The sequence below is a fragment of the Phyllobates terribilis genome, unplaced genomic scaffold (genome assembly GCF_046119375.1).
Source record: "Phyllobates terribilis strain yellow unplaced genomic scaffold, ASM4611937v1 Scaffold_9__5_contigs__length_417890890, whole genome shotgun sequence".
Lineage (NCBI taxonomy): Eukaryota > Metazoa > Chordata > Amphibia > Anura > Dendrobatidae > Phyllobates > Phyllobates terribilis.
In genome coordinates this window covers 346,309,117-346,325,921 of record NW_027362769.1, presented here as the reverse complement: position 1 = coordinate 346,325,921, position 16,805 = coordinate 346,309,117, and the positions used below count along the sequence as shown (strand labels likewise).

Sequence of the window (16,805 nt, the reverse complement as noted above, 5' to 3'; positions counted from 1 at the left end):
AGATGCACGGCATGCAGGTAGTTCAGACGCACGGCATGCAGGTAGTTCAGATGCACGGCATGCAGGTAGTTCAGATGCAGAGCATAGCATGCAGGTAGTTCAGATGCACGGCATGCAGGTAGTTCAGATGCAGAGCTCGGCATGCAGGTAGTTCAGATGCACGGCATATACATAGTTCAGATTCACGGCATACGCGTAGTTCAGGTGCACCGTATACGCGTAGTTTAGATGCACCGCATACGCGTAGTTTAAATGCACAGCATACGCATAGTTTAGATGCACAGCATGCGCATAGTTTAGATGCACAGCAGACACGTAGTTTAGATGCACATCATACGCGTAGTTTAGATGCACATCATACGCGTTGTTTAGATGCACATCATACGCGTAGTTTAGATGCACATCATACGCGTAGTTCAGATGCACATCATACGCGTAGTTCAGATGCACATCATACGCGTAGTTCAGATGCACAGCATATGCTTAGTTTATTTGCACAACATACGCGTAGTTTAGATGCACAGCATACGCGTAGTTCAGATGCACAGCATATGCTTAGTTTATTTGCACAACATACACGTAGTTTAGATGCACAGCATACGCGTAGTTTAGATTCACAGCATACGCGTAGTTCAGATGCACATCATACGAGTAGTTCAGATGCACATCATATGCGTAGTTTAGATGCACAGCATACGCATAGTTTAGATTCACAGCATATGCTTAGTTTATTTGCACAACATACGCGTAGTTTAGATGCACAGCATACGCGTAGTTCAGATGCACAGCATATGCTTAGTTTATTTGCACAACATACGCGTAGTTTAGATGCACAGCATACGCGTAGTTTAGATTCACAGCATACGCGTAGTTCAGATGCACATCATACGAGTAGTTCAGATGCACATCATATGCGTAGTTTAGATGCACAGCATACGCATAGTTTAGATTCACAGCATACGCATAGTTTAGATTCACAGCATACGAGTAGTTCAGATGCACATCATACGCGTAGTTTAGATGCACAGCATACGCATAGTTTAGATTCACAGCATACGCGTAGTTCAGATGCACATCATATGAGTAGTTCAGATGCACATCATACGCGTAGTTTAGATGCACAGCATACGCGTAGTTCAGATGCACAGCATATGCGTAGTTCAGATGCACAGCATACGCGTAGTTCAGATACACAGCATACGCGTAGTTCAGGTGCACTGTATACGCATAGTTTAGATGCACCACATATGCGTAGTTTAAATGCACAGCATACGCATAGTTTAGATGCACAGCATACGCATAGTTTAGATGCACAGCAGACGCGTAGTTTAGATGCACATCATACGCGTAGTTTAGATGCACATCATACGCGTAGTTCAGATACACAGCATATGCGTAGTTTAGATGCACAGCATATGCACAGCATACGCATAGTTCAGACGCACAGCATACGCGTAGTTTAGAAGCACAGCATACGCGTAGTTTAGATGCAGAGCACGGCACGCAGGTAGTTCAGATGCACGGCACGCAGGTAGTTCAGATGCACGGCACGCAGGTAGTTCAGATGCACGGCACACAGGTAGTTCAGATGCATGGCACGCAGATAGTTAAGATGCACGGCATACACGTAGTTCAGATTCACGGCATATGCGTAGTTCAGATGCACAGCATGCTCTTAGTTTAGATGCACCGCATGTGCATAGTTTAGATGCACTGCATACACGTAGTTTAGATGCACAGCATACGCGTAGTTTAGATGCACAGCATACGCGTAGTTTAGATGCACAGCATACGCATAGTTCAGATGCACAGCATACGCATAGTTCAGATGCACAGCATACGCATAGTTTAGAAGCACAGCATACGCATTGTTTAGATGCACAACATACGCGTACTTCAGATGCAGAGCATACAGGTTAGTATAGTTCCTGCCAGATAGAACATGCAGGTAGTTCAGATGCACGGCACGCAGGTAGTTCAGATGCAGAGCTCGGCATGCAGGTAGTTCAGATGCACGGTATATACATAGTTCAGATTCACGGCATACGCGTAGTTCAGATGCACAGCATACGCGTAGTTTATTTGCACAACATACGCGTAGTTTAGAAGCACAGCATACGCGTAGTTCAGGTGCACCGCATACGCGTAGTTTAGATGCACCGCATACGCGTAGTTTAAATGCACAGCATACGCATAGTTTAGATGCACAGCATACGCGTAGTTCAGATGCACATCATACGAGTAGTTCAGATGCAGAGCATACAGGTTAGCATAGTTCTTGCCAGATAGAACAAGTCCAGCATTTCATATAAGTAAAAGACAGCAAGCTTTATTTTGGTTGCAGATTAAAATCTGGAGGGGAAGAGACCCTGATTCCAGCAATTTATCACATACTGGGCTGCTTACTGTAGTTTTAATAAAATCACCACTTTTTCTGCCGTAGATCTACCAGTTCTCTGAATGCTGAGCTCTGTTTAACCCCACCCACGCCACTGATTGGCAGCTTTCCGTGAGCACTGTGTATAGGCAGACAGCTGGCAATAAGTGTTGGAGATGGGTTATACAGGGGTCACTAGTCTTCTAGTGATTAATCTCCTACTGATAAACTACAGCAAGCAGCCCAGTAAGTGACACATCACTGGAGTCAGGGTGTCCATCCCAAAATTATGCTGCTGTCAGATTTGGGGGCAGAAACCCAGTGAGAGTTTCTCTTTAAAATAGAATTTAAGAAAGGGGGTATAGAAATAAATTACAGCCAGGTGGTACTGATGGATTAATAGGGGAGAGAATATGACTTTGGTAAGTAAAAGCTCAGTTTAAAAAAAATCCCTTTATGGGTGACACATTGGCATTGAGGCGCAGAGTAATTTCAGGAGAACTGCTGATCATATAGTTACTTGACTGATTCTTGGTTATTTTGTGAGAAAGTATATCTTGTCTCCGTTCCAAAGATCTTGTGCGGAGCTTTTATTAAAGTCATTGAATGGCATCTAAAGCCGGTGAAAGGAAATGTCAGAGGCCATTGATTCACACAGTGCGGCATAACGGGCAGAGCGCTGGCACATTCATCTAATCCTCTTTAAGAGCAAGCTTGATACTTATTGATCTGTGAACCTGAAGGGCTCTTACCGTCTCCCACTAAAGACTGTGGAGTTTTATTATTAGACCTCAAGTTACTTGGTATCATAAATCTCAAATTGCTATGATTAAAGAATAATATAATGGGAAGAATTACCGGGAATTAGGATGTCCATGGAGCTAAAATGGATCAATCTTTTATGGGATTGTCTAAAAAAAAAACGGATCATAAAATCAGGACTTCTCTTTTCCACACCAAAAAGCAAAAAATAAAAAAAAGTTGCCAGAATTGTTGTTCTTCCGTTGCCACACCTATCCAAAATAATACAAAAAATTGTTTGTACCCCAATGAAAAGTAATCAAAAATTATTTGTACCCCAAATTGTTTGTACCCCAATAAAAAGCAATGAAAAATTGTTTGTACCCCAAAAATGGTACCAGTAGAATCCTTAACTTGCCACACAAAAAACAAGCCCTCCCTTAGCTCCGTTGACAAAAAATACAAAATTTACTGGTCTTAAAAAACAAATAGAGACACAAACCAATTTTTTTTTTATTAAATTTCTGATTTTTTTTCCTCCACTTTAAAAAAAAATAAAAAAAACTTTACAAAATTGGTATTGTACTGATCTGAAAAATCACACCATTTTTACTGCATAATGATTGTTGACCCCAAAATCAATGGTAGAATTACTGTTTTTTTTTTTTACTATTTTATCCCATTCAGATTTTTTTTCTGTTTTTCACTACATTGTATGGTAGAATAAATGGGGTGTCATTTTAAAGTACAACTCGGCCGACAAAAGACAAACTTAGGGCTATTTGAATTTAAAAATTATAAAAGTTATGGCTCTTGGAGGAAGGGGATGAAAAAAAACAAAAGCGTAAAAAAAAGTGACAAATGGGAAGGAGTTAAAGTGGGGAAAAAAATCTGAATTAAAAAGGGATTTTTAATCAGAGACATGTTAATTACATGGTTTTAAAAACACAAAAAGTCCAGCAAAATGGCATTTAAAGGGGTAATCCCATATCCAAGATCCTATCCCAATATGTAGTAGGTATAATAATAATATTAGCAAATACCTCCAATTAGAAATGTAGTATAGTTCTTCTGATTCGCTATGTTGCTTATGTCATGTACAGGGCATTGCAGTAGCTTAGGTATCCATGGTTACGACCCCTCATATAGTCACAGTTAGTTGCTTGTCGTCGTAACCATGGATACTTAAGCTACTGCAATGCCCTATACATGAGGTAAGTGACATAGCTAATCAGGAGAACTAGACTATATTTCTAATTGGAGGTATTTGCTAATATTATTATTATTACACCTACTACATATTGGGATAGCATCTTGGAGATGGGAATACCCCTTTAATGAGATAAGTAAAAATCTATCTTCCACTCATGGATTGTAGACCACAGAATTATTATGTAGGTGGAGAAATGTTTGAAATATTAAAAAAGGGTCTTTTATGCTTATTTTATAATGTAACTATTAACAAAAAAATCCTAAAATCTTGCAATTTTCACACTCACCAATAATGAGCCGTACAACAAGCTAAAACTTCCAGGAGAGATTATTTCCCAGCAGTCATCTCATTATCATCATAGACAGGATTACAATGAAATGTAGCACATCAGAACACAGGGTTACACCATCGACAACAAGGGATGGACAAAGCTCACCCTCTCCCCGTCCACTGACCAATGCACTGAGCATGCTCAGAACACTCTCCCATAAAAATCAATGATCATTGTCAGGCTATTGTTGTCTATGGTCCATGTGACTGCTGTGAAGCTTTCTTCTAAATGCTGTTAAAAAAGGAACCAGCAAGATGGTTGACCCCACAATTATGTACAGAATAAAAAAAAAAAATTGTAATTCAATAATTTTAAAGTATGTAATAATAGCAAACTGCACTGACTTTACCTTCCCTCAAACAGAAAATGGCAAGCGTTCAGCAAACACCACCAAGTGCAACCTCTGGACTACAGCTATCTGCTTGGACTTCTTAAAAACATTGAAGAACAATGGGATCCGACCCTATGTACAAGAGAACTGGTATCAACTTTATATATAAGCTGTGATCTATCTATTATCTATCTATCTATTAATCATTTTATCTATCCATTGTCTATCTATCCATATCTATCTATCTATCTATCTATCTATTATCTATCATTCTATCTATCTATCTATCTATCTATCTATTATCTATCTATTTATCATTTTATCTATCCATTATCTATCTATCATTTATCTATTATCTATCTATTATCTATCATTCTATCTATCTATTATCTATTTATCTATCATTCTATCTATATATTATCTATCTCATATCAATCTTTATATCCATATATCTATTATCTCTATCTATTATCTATCTATCATCATCTATCATCTATCTATCTATCTATCTATTATCTATCCATTATCTATCTATCCATTATCTATCTATCATTCTGTCTATCTATCATCTATCTCATAGCTATCTGTATATCTATATATCTATTATCTCTATCTGTCATCATCTATCATCATCTATCATCTATCTCGTATCTATCTATCTATCTATCTATCTATATATCCATATATCTATCATCATCTATCTATTATCTATCTATCTATCTATTATCTATTATCTATCTATCATCATCTATCATCTATTTATATATCTATTATCTATCTCGTATCTATCTATCTATCTATCTATCTATTATCTATCTATATATCCATATATCTATCATCAATCATCTATCATTTATCTATCTATCTATCTATCCATATATCTATCATCATCTATCTACTATCTATCTATCATCTATCGTCATCTATCTATCATCTATCTATCATCTATTTATCTATTATCTATCTATCTATCTATTATCTATCTTGTATCTATCTATCTATCTATATATCCATACATCTATCATCATCTATCTATTAGAAATGTATTTATTTATTATCTATCTATTATCTATCTATCATCTATCTATCTATCTATCTATCTATTACTTATCTAGCTATCTATTATCTATCTAACAGCCTTCTAAAATGATTTTTCCAATTGGGTTTCATTAAATGTTTTCATTAAAAATATTGCACTGTTTGCTTTCTATAACCTCTGTGTTGCACTGTATATTGGTGTCTGAATAATGAGTTAACTGAAAATCTGTCAGTCAGCTCGCCATGATGGTCTGACAGGGAGTTTGTAACTCTTTTATCTGTCTTTTTCTGAGCTCCTCTCAGCTGATTTATGACCGCAGACTACATCAAAGTTGAAAAGTGCACCGAAACCAAGAACCTGTACAAACCAAACGGTGTAAAATTTGTAACGAAACCTACTTGCAAAAATTATTTTAAGCCCAAAATAAATGCATGTAAGTAAAAAAGAAAAAAAATGGTGACTCCTTTTAAGTTTACTGTTATTACAGTGTATGCTATTTCCCTGCAAAGGCAAAGTGGCTTCTTGGTGCCACCGCCGGCAGCCAAATCCTGTGCCCCCCCACCGCCCATACATGCAACATCAGAGGGAGGGTTATAGAGGTTAAATGGCCTTGAAAGTCCTAGAAATGACCTTGAAAACCATACATTCTCATTTTTGGCTATGAGAACCTATCTATGTACAGCAATCAGCAGTATTGGCTGGAGGCAACGCCAGTGAGTTCTGCATCCAACATCGGCCAAGAAGCACAAATTTGATTTGTGACTCGTTTGGAAATTCACAGCCAAATCATACATGGTTATAAAGCATCACGTATTTAGCACACAGTCATGTGGAGCATGACTGGAATCTCTATATATCGATTTATCCCCTGCCGGGTCTACATTTATGTCTATTTAGTTTGTTTTTCTTCCATCTCTCAACTATTTGGCCAGAAAAAGAACAATTTGATGTGGATGGGAGAATCAGGATGGGTTACATTTTTTGTATCACACTTAGATTTTTTAATAATTACGACTTATTGAAGGAGGCAACAGAAAATAGACACATTTAATTACAGAAAAAGAAACTTGTACATTCAGCATTAGTTATGTCTTATTCGACAGTTGTGGTGTTTAGTTGAATCTTCAAGTTTGTGGCATCAGATTTTTGTTTTTCATGTACATTTTGTATCTGTATTTTTCACGGATAGAACAGGGGCCGTTCATATGTCCGTGATTTCTTATGGACCGTATTGGAGTCTCCCACACAGAAAGTGCTAGGTTATCATGAGTATTTCTAGGAAGTCTCATTTTCCCATAATTGTGCAGTCTAGAAGGCAACTGATCACCCGACCAACAGGCAAAGTGCTTGTTCGTTGGGTGAAATGATCTTTTCGTTTACACAAAAGATCTTCATTCTCAGCAGCACATCGTTCTGTGCAAACAGGATTCATACTGCTGAGAGCAATGGCAGCGTCTGCACACAGAACAAGCTATTACAGATCATTCAGTGAGCATTTATAGTGTGGTCTGCTTGTATTAGTAATTGACCGAAGAATGGTAAACATGTTGCCAGCTGGTGATCATTTAACACTGTGCATTGCATAGTATCAATGGAACTTTAGTTTCCCCACTCATTATGCTACCCCTTTCATAGCCACCATGCAGTATGAGGCCCCCCACATAGTATGATGCCTCTACAGAACCCCTCCACATAGTATGATGCCTCCACAGATGCCCCCCCACATAGTATGATGCCTCCACAGATGCCCCCTCACATAGTATGATGCCCGTGCAGTACATTTGCCAAACACAGTATGATGCCTAAAGAGTGCCCTCAATAAAATATGATGCCCCCACAATAACCCCCACATTATGTTTCTCCTTATGATGCCCCCACAGATTATAATGCACCTCACCACTGTATGATGCCACCTGGTGCCCACCCCACATAATGATGCCCTGCTCCCCAAATGATGCCCATGGCACACCACCTCTAATAGAATAATGCAGTGGCTAAATAATAATAATTAAAAAAAAAATCAGCCCTATTCCAGCAATGAGTTACTTCAGACTGTGCCCTGTGTGGTTTCTGTACAGCGGACGCAATCTGGTAACATCTCTCGGCTCCATAATTTGGTTCAACTGTGTCTGCAAACTGAGGATAGATGGAGGGATAGATGGATGTATAGATAGGGGACGTGGAGGGATGGATAGGGGAGATGGAGGGATAGGGAGATGGATAGATGGATGGGGAGATTGATGGGTAGATGGAGAGATGGATGGAGGGATGGAAGAGGAGATGGAAGAGGAGATGGAAGAGGAGATGGAAGAGGAGATGGAAGAGGAGATGGAAGAGGAGATGGAAGAGGAGATGGAAGGGGAGATGGAAGGGGAGATGGATGGGGAGATGGATGGGGAGATGGATGGGGAGATGGATGGGGAGATGGATGGGGAGATGGATAGGTAGTTGGATAGGTAGATGGATGGAGAGATAGATAGATGGCAAAATACAGGTGCAGCACAAGCAAAAGGCAAAAAATTTTGAAATGGGTGCAACTCCTAATAAGCAATACCAAGCCTCAAAACACATCTGAAAAAGATGAAGGCAGCACTCCAAAAGTCCAAAATATAGTGGTTTATTAACCCATCATGTCAGGCAATGTTTTGTTCGAAGTGTGGAACTTTTTCAAGCCGAAAAAGTTCAACACTTGGAACGAATTGTCGCCCTGACATGATGGGTCATATATTTTGGACTTTTGGAGTGCTGCCTTCATCTTTTTTTGATAGATAGTTAGATAGATAGATAGATAGATAGATAGATAGATAGATAGATAGATAGACAGGAATATAGGGAGAGGGGCTGCATTTACAGATTTACTACATGCAAGCCGATTGGTGATTGTTCGTTTAATAGGGGTTAGAGGGGACGAGAGGGAATGGGTTTCCCCTTTAAGCACTCTCATCTATTATTGCTCCCTGTTCACAATGTCCATACAGGATTATTACAATTTTCATTCATTATTCTGTGTCCATTACTGAAGGAGGAGAATTTAGCAGAAAGCTTCACCCTCTTCACTGAATATAGTCTCCTGCTACTGAAGAAACTAAGGGACAACTTCCCCGTGCTAAACACAACCGTTATCGGCCGCCTGGAATTTATGTTAAGGTAATAGACCCCTAATTGAAACACATCACTGGCCCAATCTTCCACATACCTTTACTAACTATTTGGGGGTGGTCGTGTGTTTGGCACAGGTGCCTCAACCAGATCCAGAACATGCAAGCTTTTAAGACGGTGTGCCCTTTCCACAATGAACTGCATCTGGAGATCGCCACTGTGTTAAAGGTATACATGTATCTAAACACTAAGGCTTTAAAACGCCAAGCAGCCATGTTTGGTGAGCAAATATTTTTTGTTTCGTGGTAGAACAAGTGGTAAAGGGGGGTATATCCTCGAATAGATGGGTGACAACTAACATGGCAGCCATTGAAAGAGTTTTCTGGACTTAAGCACTGTTAAACATTCCTTAAGATATGGGGGTAGGAGGACCGGTCTCTGGAATCCTTGCAAAGAGGGCTGAAGAGCGATCAACTGATCGCAAGATCATGTCCCATAGGGGGACAAAAGAAAGAAGGCAAAAATTTATGGAAGTGTTTTAAAAAATATAAACGTTTGAATCAAGTTTAAACCCCTATTTCCAGTTGAAAAGTAACAAAATTAAATTTTTTTTTTACATATTTGGTATGGTCGAGTCCGACTTATAGAAAAATAAAATTATTTAAAAGGTACCTATTAAAATTAGGAAAAAAAACAAAAGACAGAATTGTCATTTTTCGGTCTCTTCACTTTCCCCAATAAACTGTAATAAAAAGAAAACAAAACATTATTTGTACCCCAAAATGAAATCACTAAAATATCTCGGAATTTTTTTTTTTATACAAAATTTTAAATTTTTTTAACCACTAAAATATAATACAAACAGTATAAGTTTGGTATGGCCATAATTGTATTGATTGAACAATCATATTTTCAGGTCATTTTTACCATACAATGAACACTGTAAAACTAAACCCTAAAAACAATGGAGGAATCACTGGCATGTTTTTTTTTTGTTTTTTTACTATTTCCCCAGTTATAATTTTTTTTCCTCAAAACTACAACTAGTCCCACAAAAAAGAAGGGATACGTTGATGGGAAAAGTTATGACTCTTGTAAGGAGGGGAGGAAAAATTAATGTGGAAAAAATGGAGGTCGGACAGTCGTGAAGTAATTAAAGAGGTTGTCCAACGACTCTCTTCCTCCTCCCCCCTGACCTCCTGATCACGCACAGAGCCAGGACACTGTATGCGGACCGGAGTTGCCGAGACAACTGGCTAATCTTGTCTTCATAGGACTTCCTATCGACTAGACCAGCTGGGCATCAAATGGTTGCCTTGGCAGCAGTCCTTCCCAGGCACCGCAGCGTCTCTCTACAACCTCCTTAAGTCCCAAAAAAAACCTTTAAATTTGCATATTAGTTGTCATTTAACTTTATAATGTCATGAGTGTCCTGGACACTTGTATAGCTGGGCAATAGCATCCAGGACTACAGGTTATGACAGTCGTAGTGGCAGCCATATTGTGTGTCACCCAGCTTCTCTAGAAAAAAATGTAAGTAAAAAAAAAAATGAACAGAATTTTTAACAACTTATTGAAAGATAAGAATATTGGAAGGTCATTTTTTTTAATTATATATGTTAATGGTGGAGATTTATCAAGAATAAGTAAGTTGCTCTAGATAACCAACCGGATAGCTTCTTTTATTTTCCAAAAGGTCTCTAAACAATGAGAGCTGGACTCTGATTGGTTGTCATGGGCAACTGCTCCTCTTTGTCTTGATAAATCGCCCCTGTTGCACTTTGATACCTTAACCCATTTATATACAGAAAGAAATAAAACCTGCTCAATTCACGGCTGGTCACGGTGACATTTCGAGGAGCTTCTCCTAAGTGATTCAATATAAAGGCATAAACATGAGAAGATTGTTTCAGTTTCAGTGGCAGAGATGCTAAAATCGCACGCAGCCGAGTGATATGAGGTCCTGGCTTTTATCAAATAACACTTTATTGAAATGCCGCTTTTCGTCGTGAAGATTGAGGCTGAGAGAAATCATTAAGATCAGTCATTTACTTCAATTTCTGTCTTGCAGAAAGGAACATTGGAGTGGTACGAAAAGACGTATACGTCCTATAAACCAGAAGAAAAGGTGCGATACTCCATCTTCAGGGACAGGCCTCACATATTCATTTTTCACGGCCATATTTTAATGCATGAGATGTTACCGGCTATAAAAAGATCATTTCTATACACAGGAAGCAGAATCAAATTTAATATATATATTTATAAAGGCTTGGACTGGCCCACAGGACATCAGGGGAATCCTCCGGTGGGCCACCACCCTCTTATATGAGCAGTACTTGGCACAATATACTTGAATCACTATGTACAGACAAAGGCAGCATCTTATTTATTTAACAATCTACCCAATTAATTGTTTTATACATATGTCACATTTGCATGTAGTTGAAAAGTGGGGCCCTGGCGTTGGTTACTGGTGGGCCCTTGGTACCTAACTTATATGTACTGTGTATACGCTTCTCAACATTGAAATTGCAAGACCAAGAAAAAAAAGTTGTGGACGTATGGACATTACAAGATGGATAGACATCTTAATGATATGCAAATGATGTAATAAAAATGGAAACTACATTTTCAAAACATCTCGTTTTATTCAGTATCAAGAACGACTGCCATGCCCAGAAAAACTCGTTACTTACAACCTTGGCAAGCTATCAGTGAAGTTATTAATGGTTGCCTGGGGAACGTTCTGCCACGCTGAATGCATTTGGGCAAATCATCAAGATTCACTGCTGGCAGCTCTCTTTGCAATTGCCAACCGATGAAGCCCCAGATGTGCTCAGTGGGAGACAAGTCCGAAGATGCTGAGGCCATGGTAGAACGTTCATGCCATGAAGGCTGCTCACAGTAATATGAGCAATATTCAACTTGGTGTTGTCGTATTGAAAAACAGCTCCTAGTACATTTTCATGTTCCCTCATGAAGGCCTCTTTATGGTGTTGCCCATGTGGTCTTCAGACAACTCTCCGGCTATCATTGCAGCCAAGACAAAAGCTGGACTCCTCGCTGAAGATGATAGACCTTCATTTCAGCCTCCATTGACATCTTGATAGTCTTTGAGGTCGGTGAAGTCAATGGAGCACTTGTAACCGGATGTCTGGCTCATAGCCCAGTGTCGTGCAAATGGCATTTGATGGTTTGTGCAGACTTTGTCTGATGACGTTTGGTATGTGACATCTAATTTCACTTACAGAATGAATCACCATGCGCCATTTTTCAAATCTGGTGAGACCACATGGGTAACGCCATGAAGAGGCCTTCACGAGGGAACATCACACTGGTCATACACCCGGGATCATGTTGTGGGATGGCATAATGTACGGGAGTGGGACCCCTTTAGTCTTCATTCCAGGTACACGTACAGTTCGGCAATACATAGATTTTGTTGTGGAACCAGTGGTACGTCCATTTCTCCAAAACATCCCAGGAATCATTTTTCAGCATGACAACGCAAGCCTTATTTTCCTCCTGCTACTATACACAGCATGAATGGCCTAAATGTGCTACCATGGCCATGGCCTGCCACCTCTCCGTACTTGTCTCCCATTGTGCACATCTGGGACGTCTTTGGTCAGCAATTTCAAAAGGAGCTGCCAGCAGCGGATCTTGATGATTTGCCCAAGTGCATTCAGCATGGCAGAACATTCATCGAACAACCATTAGTAAACTCATTGATGGCAGCCAAAGCATGTAAATGCAAGGATTTTTGCTCTTGGTGATACTGAATTAAACAAGGTGTTGCCATTTTTTTATCATTTGCATATCCATCCTGTGAAAAATATATAATATATGGGTGTGTGTTCTAGAATGATGTGGAGCAGCTTCGGTGTCTGGTGAAGTTGTCAGATGCCGTTCATGATGATATCGAAAAGAGTCAGAATGTCTACAACAAGCTCTTTGTCAGGTGAGTTCTGTAAAACGACATGAGAAGTCAACCCAGATGATTCATACATTTTTATAGATAATCTCTATGCAATATATAGGCCCACATTTACCAAAAATAAAATATTTGCAACAAATCTTCAACTCGGTCAATCCATATTTATCCAATATCGCACTGTAATGATAAATTTGGTGCAAATTACTCCAGGAAAACTCTTTAATCAAAGAAGAACACTTGTGAATGGACGAATGGACCCTGAAACCAATATATCAAATGTAGCAAAATTTTGGGCAATTGTATCCAATTGTGCATGTTTGTTAATGTCGAATTTTGCTATATTGCTACATTTGATGCACGCCTTTTAATCTATCTAGAATATGTCATTTTTTTGTGCTTTTTATTTAGAAATGCTCTCATATATATGTCGTACTTTACATCAAAAGGTTATCCACGCTCATTAACCCATTATTTACCAATGTCCTTTTTTTGGGACGCCTAATTTTTTGCTTCTAGCAACTAAGATTTTCTAATTAGGTCCAAAAAAACGAAAATTGCTAATTTGGCAAGTAATGGGTTAATATAGTTTTGTCGTTGGTACTAAAAACTGGGGAAATAGATGGAGTAAAACATTCATAAATTTTGTGTAGACATTTACTACAAAGAAATGTTGCAATTTGCAAAAAATGAAAAATGTCCCCCAGAGTGTAATCTTCCCATAGGTTATTGTTGGGCCAACATAAGTGGTCTCCAGCTGCGTTGCAACTCCAACTTCCAGCATGATCTGACAGCAGCAGGCTATCGGAACTTTTTGGGAGTTGTAGTTACAGAACTTCAGAAGCGCTAGAGATCAGGGTTGGCATATGCACCAATCGGTAACAGGGCTGCCACAAGGAATTTCAGGGCCCACAACTGGCAAAATTTTCGGGCCCCCTTGATACTCCGCCCAGGCTCCACCCCAGCACCGCCTCCATCACTCGAACCTTCTACAGTCTCACTGACTACTCTTGGAAAAACTCCACTTCTGCACCACGTCTTCACCAATCACACATTACCAGTTCCCAGTGAACACCAGATCACACACATAGCCATCAGCTTTTGTTTTGGCCAAAAGATTTTTACCACAATTAGGTAGACTCTTCTGGCTGGGCCCTACTCTACTCTAACCTATTAAAAATTTCTTAAAATATCCAATACTCTTTTTAGGTATAGTTTTATTTTATTTTTTTTAAGGGAATGTGTCATATACATTTTTTAAAATGACCAATAATACCACATACAAGGGACAAATACCACCACACTATGACCACACCACATATTACCACCACATAGTGACTGAATAATACCACATTCCAGGAACAAATACCATCACACCATGGCCAGACCACATATTACCACCACATAGTGACCAAATAATACCACATACAAGAGACAAAAACCGCCACACCATGACCAGACCACATATTACTACCATATTGTCACCTAATAGTACCACATACAAGTTAAAAATACCGCCACACCATGACTGGACCACATATTACCATCACATAGTGACCGAATACTACAATACTGATCATTAATAAAAAAACACAATATTACCATAAGTGCCATTATACACGGGAGCTCTGTATATGGTATACAGTGTATAATGTAAGTGTACAGGTAATATAGTGATCACCAGTGACTTATACACAGGAGCTCTGTATATAGTGTCAGTGTACAGGTAATACAGTGATCACCAGTGACATTATACACAGGAGCCCTGTACATAGTATATAGTGTCAGTGTACAGATCACACACTAACTCACCGGTGACGTCTCTAGGTGAAGTCCTTCATCTTCGCTTTTCTCCTTCATCTAGCACAGATCGCCACCACTTTTTCCAGACAGGACTCGTCTCTGCATAAAATAACACACAGTTATCTAGAGCACATTCCCCAACTTCTACATTACACAGCTGAATACAGACGTGCACCCACCATTAATATATAATTATTTATTATGCAATCCACCATTCCAAATATAAATTGTAATCCACCCCTGTGCCCCCTCTAACTGTAAATAGCCACTTTCCCCACCTAATAAGTATATAAATTAATTAGAACCTGTACTCTTTCCCCCAATTTATTACCAGTCACACTCCTGCAACCTCAACGCCCCCTACTCTGTACCTCCTGCTCCCCCGATTCATTATATTTACATACACCCTCTGCTCCAATTCATTATGTCATGTCCGTGCTCTCCCCACCCTCTATTCATCATCATTTACTCCCCCCACTCCCAATTCATCATTTGCTCTCCCCACCCCCCATTCACCATTTGCTTTCCCCACCCCCACTCCCAGTTCATTATTTTCTCCCCACACCCTCCACTCTCAGTTCATCATTTGCTGTAACCCCCCCACTCCCAATTCACCATTTGCTCTCCCCACCCCCACTCCCAATTCACCATTTGCTCTCCCCACCCCCACTCCCAATTCACCATTTGCTCTCCCGACCCCCACTCCCAATTCACCATTTGCTCTCCCCACCCCCACTCCCAATTCACCATTTGCTCTCCCCACCCCCACTCCCAATTCACCATTTTCTCTTCCCACCCTCCACTCCCAATTCTCCATGGGCTCACCCACCCTCCACTCCCAATTCTCCATGTGCTCACCCCACCCTCCACTCCCAATTCTCCATGGGCTCACCCCACCCTCCACTCCCAATTCTCCATGTGCTCACGCCACCCTCCACTCCCAATTCTCCATGTGCTCACCCCACCCTCCACTCCCAATTCTCCATGTGCTCACCCCACCCTCCACTCCCAATTCTCCATGTGCTCACCCCACCCTCCACTCCCAATTCTCCATGTGCTCACCCCCCCACTCCCAATTCTCTATGTGCTCACCCCACCCTCCACTCCCAATTCTCTATGTGCTCACCCCACCCTCCACTCCCAATTCTCCATGGGTTCACCCCACCCTCCACTCCCAATTCTCCATGTGCTCATCCCCCCACTCCCAATTCTCCATGTGCTCATCCACCCACACCCAATCCATCATGTGCTCTCCCCCAAACCATTTAATTAATTCTATTTTAAAAAATAAAGTTTTCATACTTACGTCTCATACGATCCCTGCAGCTGTACTGGCATCCTGGTGCTCTCTGCAGGCGCATCGCGCCTTCACCAGCGTGTCACTGAAGGGGAGGAGGTACTCCCTTGGAGTTGCTGCATGGCCGTTCAGTCTTGAAGGCTGTGAGCGCTCCTAGGGTCCCTGTGCCGAGGAGCGGTACGCTGCCAGGTTCTCCTGACTTCTGGTCAGGTGACGGTGCGTACGCGATGTCACCTGACCAGAAGTCAGGGGAAGTATGAGGGAGCTGCTGGAGCTGCGCGGCTGCGGAGCTCTCGCAAGGCATTTAGCGCCGAGGTGTGCAACGCCCCGGCGCTCGGCACTTTGTTACAGCATGGGGCCCCGTGAGCAGAAGCACAAAAGGGGGGGCCCCCGCTCTGTACTGCTGCTCACTGGGCCCCATACAGCAGTAAGTGCAGTAATGCCCTGATGGCGGCCCTGATCGGTAACATGCCACAGTTCCCCCTAAACTACCATACTCCGTGTCAGTCACTATGTCCTTAAATGTACTATCCCATAGGAGCAAGATGCTTTGTCCTTATGAGTACTAGTAGGGATGAGCGAACCAGTGGAAGTTCGGGTTCTGGTACCAGAACCCGAACCCCATTGAAAAAATAGG

General features: G+C 40.6%; 1 protein-coding gene across 2 annotated transcripts in view; it reads left to right on the top strand.

Annotated features, from left to right (window-relative positions):
• The window catches only part of BAIAP3 (BAI1 associated protein 3), a 395,244-nt gene that overhangs the window by 321,507 nt on the left and 56,932 nt on the right, over positions 1-16,805 (top strand). Inside the window, exons 15-19 of one of the 2 annotated variants that reach the window (XM_073648091.1) lie at positions 5,026-5,143; positions 9,055-9,179; positions 9,269-9,359; positions 11,203-11,259; positions 12,998-13,095. In XM_073648091.1, the coding sequence (XP_073504192.1) occupies positions 5,026-5,143; positions 9,055-9,179; positions 9,269-9,359; positions 11,203-11,259; positions 12,998-13,095 (489 nt within the window). The remainder of the gene's footprint in view (positions 1-5,025; positions 5,144-9,054; positions 9,180-9,268; positions 9,360-11,202; positions 11,260-12,997; positions 13,096-16,805) is intronic. The other variant, XM_073648093.1, reaches the window with a different exon arrangement.